Source organism: Nansenia antarctica (genome assembly GCF_963989245.1).
Source record: "Nansenia antarctica genome assembly, chromosome: 7".
Lineage (NCBI taxonomy): Eukaryota > Metazoa > Chordata > Actinopteri > Argentiniformes > Microstomatidae > Nansenia > Nansenia antarctica.
In genome coordinates, this window is record NC_137677.1 from 14,800,703 (window position 1) to 14,805,702 (window position 5,000).

General features: G+C 45.2%; 1 protein-coding gene across 1 annotated transcript in view; it reads right to left on the reverse strand.

Moving 5' to 3' along the window:
* Positions 1–5,000, reverse strand: part of LOC308162440 (cadherin-2-like) — a gene marked incomplete at both ends in the record, with an annotated part of 42,715 nt that overhangs the window by 15,330 nt on the left and 22,385 nt on the right. Inside the window, one exon of the mRNA XM_080536592.1 lies at positions 830–1,071. Coding sequence (XP_080392718.1) covers positions 830–1,071 — 242 coding nt within the window. The remainder of the gene's footprint in view (positions 1–829; positions 1,072–5,000) is intronic.

Here is a 5,000-nt window from a genome sequence, read left to right on the forward strand (position 1 = left end):
TGGCTCACATCCCACTCATTAGCTTTCATAGCTTATTCACAGATTCCTATTCGCGGGCCTTTTTAACAGCTTTCTTCTCTCTGTGTTTCTCTTGTTCGCACAGAAGGCAGAGAGGCTCTAATGGCCTCGCTCAGCATAAGGCACTGTGGATATTTCTGGAGAAATGTTTATCGGGAGAAGAGAAAAGGCCAGCGGAACGTCTCTTTACTGGCTTTTCACGTGTATAAAAGAACACGCTGCATCGCTCTAATTCACACACCACAGCACCAGAGGCTACGCTGTAGTCTGAACTGTCTCCTCTGCTGTAGCATCACTTCACTGGCCAGGCGTGGCTGCACAGCGGCCTGTGGTCTTTGAGTTGCTCGTAGTAAAATGTAACATTAATGAAGCTGAATGACTACGTGAGAATGAGAATGAACGGGGTAGGCGAGGGTAGGTAAAACAAGCTATTGCTATAGCCTACACCTTTTCAACCTTTTTTTGTTTTTGTTTTTGTTTTTTACATTTTATTTAATGCCTTATTGATATGTGTTTTCTAGGTTCATAATTAATAATATAAGAATAATTGTTTTACTGCCATGCAATCAACTTGTCAGTCAGTGGAATTTGGTATTTTTTGCTCTAGGCATAGGGTCAGACATAGTCGGCACCCCTGGAGCAATTAGGGGTTAAGTGCCTTGCTCAAGGGCACATGCAACTTCCTCCTGAGGCGGGGATTGAACGAGCGACCTTACGATTGTTAGCTGGCCTCTCTAACCTCATACACAAAAATGGACCGAAATAAACAACGACTACTACTACGACTAATGTCCTCCTCTGTCCTCCGTACCTGTCTATTGTGTTGGTGTTCCAATGACTGTCCGCCAGTCAGGGGGATGATGTGCACTCGTGTCTTCCACTCCTCCTTGGACTCCGGATCCCGAGCTCGGACAACCAGGAACGCCCCCTTCCTGTCTGCCACCCAGAGACTGTGGCGGGCGTAAACCACGCCCTCCTCACTCACACGGAAGTCTGTCGCGTCACCCAACTCAAACAGCACCCGGCCAGCGCTGCTACAGTCCACAAAGCTCACTGTAAGAAAGAGAGAGAGAGAGAGAGAGAGAGAGAGAGAGAGAGAGAGAGAGAGAGAGAGAGAGAGAGAGAGAGAGAGAGAGAGAGAGAGAGAGAGAGAGAGAGAGAGAGAGAGAGAGAGAGCGAGAGCGAGAGTGAGAGAGAGAGAGGAGAGAGAGGTCAGCGTGAGAATGTCACGTGGCGAAGAGACTACAAAAGACATCAGGATATCTGTACAGACCATTGTGTGTGTGTGTGTGTGTGTGTGTGTGTGTGTGTGTGTGTAAAACAAAACGACTTGTATAAGCTGTACAGCCCAAGGAGCTCCCAATAAACCATAACAATGATCCCAGACCCAATTAAAGCATCTTGCCCATTAAAGGCCCATTAGAGAGGAGATCAATGGCCGTCCATGTCTCAGCAAGGGGGCTGCCTGGCTAGGCAGCCTAATAGTAGTCCTACTCATAGTGTCACCAGACCACACTTCCCATGATGCACCTCTGTGGTAGAAATTGAGAGAAATGGGAGCTGCTCACATAGTAAATCTATTGGTCCTATTCCTGAAAAAAATCACAAACCCATTTTTAAGACAGAACCAAGAGTATTCTGCTGTGTAGTGATGTTTAACTGAGACGTTTATGGCGCTATCTGTTATTTGAACAGACCACGTACTCAGAGGAAAATGTCACCCGCACATTACAAGATTAGCCCCAACTCAGTGGGCATACAATGCTAACTCAACTCTAGCTAGGGGGAATAGAGAGACAGACAGAGAGGGAGAGAGAGAGGTAGAAAGGTAAACAAGAATGCCACTGTGGATGTGGAGGAGGAAGAGTGTGAAGAGTGCTAAAACGACTCTGTCCAGGTAAAGGCGTGTGTGTGACCTAAAAATGACACACTATATCAGAGTTCACTCTTAACACAACAAACACATAACCAGTGAAAGGATTCACAAACACGCACACGCACACGCACACACACACACACACACACACACACACACACACACACACACACACACACACACACACACACACACTTTGAGTGTATCTCTCAGAGGACATCTCTCTCTCTGGCAAGACAGTGTAAGCTCATGAATCATACATGCAGATGTGCTGAAAGCTACATGGTGCTAAAACAAAGCGCTGCCATCTCATCCTCCCCGGTCCTCCAATACTCATCCCCCCATGTGGAGGAACTGGGGCAGAATGTCCACAATACATGTTTGCAATATTCTACACAACAGTCAACAAAATCAATATGCTCTTGTGTTCAAATCGATAGGCTACACAACCTCAGAGAAAGGCCTAATAACAAACATCCCCCATATCACAACCCTGATACAGAATACACTCCAGGCTACATGCCTGGTGGGCTTTTGTTTGACCTATATAAAGAGTGTAGGGATGGGGGGGGCTCTTAAGGCCAGTTCAGACCAAAGATCGCAACGAGACAAGACCGTTTTATACCCTTAAGAACTGTGATCTTGATGACATCATCCTGGAGTTTTGCAACCTTGCTCTGATGAAAAACAACCAGCCTGATATGTGGTGGTCTCTCTCTAACATCATCCCAGTGGCTCAATCCGGAGATCTCTCCAAACCAGACAACTACCGAGGCCGATCAGTCTGATATGTAATCATTGCGAAGATGTACAATCAGATGATACTCAACCGGATACGGTGCGACATCGACCCTCACCTGAGGGAACGCACAATGGTTTTCGAGAGGAGAGGACCACCGTGGCCCAGATCTTGGCCTTAAGGTGGTCCTCAAGGTCCTCTAATCTTGGCCTAAAGCTCTCACTGGCATAGCACCAGAATATTTGAAAGACCTTTTGCTAGCATATCAGCCCAATAGAGCTCTCAGGTCTTCTGACGCTGGTTTTCTCTATGTACCACATGTACAAAAGAAGAGATTTGGTGAGGCTGCATTCTCATTTTATGCACCCAAATTGTGGAATGCACTGCCAGTTTACATTAGGGATGCAACCTCAGCATATATGTTCAAGTCAAGACTAAAAACCCATCTTTTTAATATTGCCTTTAAATGACTTAATAATTGAATTAAGATGATAAAATCCCATCCTTTTAATATTGCATTTAAATTACAAAATAATTAAATTAAGATTATATAATGATTAAAGCACTTTGAGCTGCAACGTTTGCAGGAAAAGCACTATACAAATAAAGTTGTTATTATTATTATTATTATTATTATTATTATTATTATTATTATTAAGGAGAATCATCGAGGAGGTGAGAAAGAACAACCTGACTGCGGTACTGTGCTTCATCCACTTCAAAAAGGCATTTGACTCGATACACAGAGGCTCAATGATGAGGATACTTAAGGCCTACAGTGTCCTTCCCAATCTACTCCGGTCTCCATAGAGACCATGTACACAGGTACAAGAGCCAAGGTGATGACCCCAGACGGCAACAGTGAGGATTTGACATCCTTACTGGGGACACCCTAGCCCCCTTCCTCTTCATCATAGTCCTAGACTATGCACTCAGGAAGTGCAGGGAGCAAGAACTCGGCCTCACTATAACACCTAGGAGGTCAAGACGACACCCCGCCGTAGTCCTAACGGACCTGGACTACGCGGACGACATCAGCCTGCTCTCCGACCTCTTAGACCAGTGGTTCTCAACCTTTTTTGGGCCAGCGCCCCCCTGTCCATTATCCAGGTCTCTTACCGCCCCCCCCATCAAAAAAAGTAGGCTTGTTTTCTGAATGTTGACTAATATTCTGTGTTATATCTTTTAAAAAGCATGTCACTGAATGCCAAATAATAGATTGGATTTAACTGGGCAGTTGGAATATCATTATCATTAGTTTACCATTAGTTTTAGAGAGCAGAAAAGCCATGTGAATGTGAATAAAAATGCTGTTTATGAGTGTTAAACAAACTCAGACAAGATCAGAGAATACAAACAGACTGCTACGGAACATCAGCAATTTCACACATGTCCGGTGCAGAACAAACAGTAGGCTACGAAACTGTACATTACATTACAACATTGTTAGTTTTTTAAGTGTGCTGGTGTTGCATTTCGCCAAATTGCTGTTTTATGATGCTAATAATAATTTTTGATTGAACTTTGGGGGGGTGGTGTCACAATATGGCGGCAAACGCTAGGGGGCTATTATTTAAATATTTTATGTAGTATTCTAAGGTATTATTTTCATAAACTGACCACTTAGTTCGAATCTGTCAGTGGAATTTCTCATATCAAAACTTAACAAAGTTCCAAAGTTCAGAGCTCTGCAAATATTTGCGCTGGAACAAAGCAAATTTGTTCCAGCGCCCCCCGATGCTGTCTGAACGCCCCCTGGGGGGCGGTACCGCCCCCGTTGAGAAACGATGACTTAGAGCAAGCACAGGAGCTCTTGTGCAGAGTGGAGTCAGAGTGTGCCAAGGTTGGCCTTCGGCTAAATGCCAAGAAAACCAAGGTTATCACCTATAACATCCTCTCAGACCATCCACCTCTAATAACAACAGGAGGCATTGCTCTGAAAGTCAAAGACTTAAAATACCTGGGCTCATGGGTCAACTCGTCCGAGCAAGACCTTAAAGTGAGGAAGGCACTTGCATGGAGGGCCATGAACGGCATGAACAGTGTGTGGCATTCCAACCTCCCATGACAAATCAAACTCAGCTTCTTCTATGCAACGGTAGAGTCCGTTCTCCTATACGGCTGTGAATGCTGGACCCTGAAGCCTACCCCTGCAGAAGTCCCTAGATGGGTGCTACACCAGAATGCTGCGTGCAGTACTAAACATCGACAAGAGCGATCATATTACCAACAAGCATCTGTATGGGGGGTCAAGGATAAGCGAAAAAATAGCAGTCAGGAGAATGAGGCTGCAGGTCACTGCCAGAGACACTAGGAGCTGTCAGCCAGCAAACTGGGTCTGTGGGAGCCAACACACAGGCATCGATC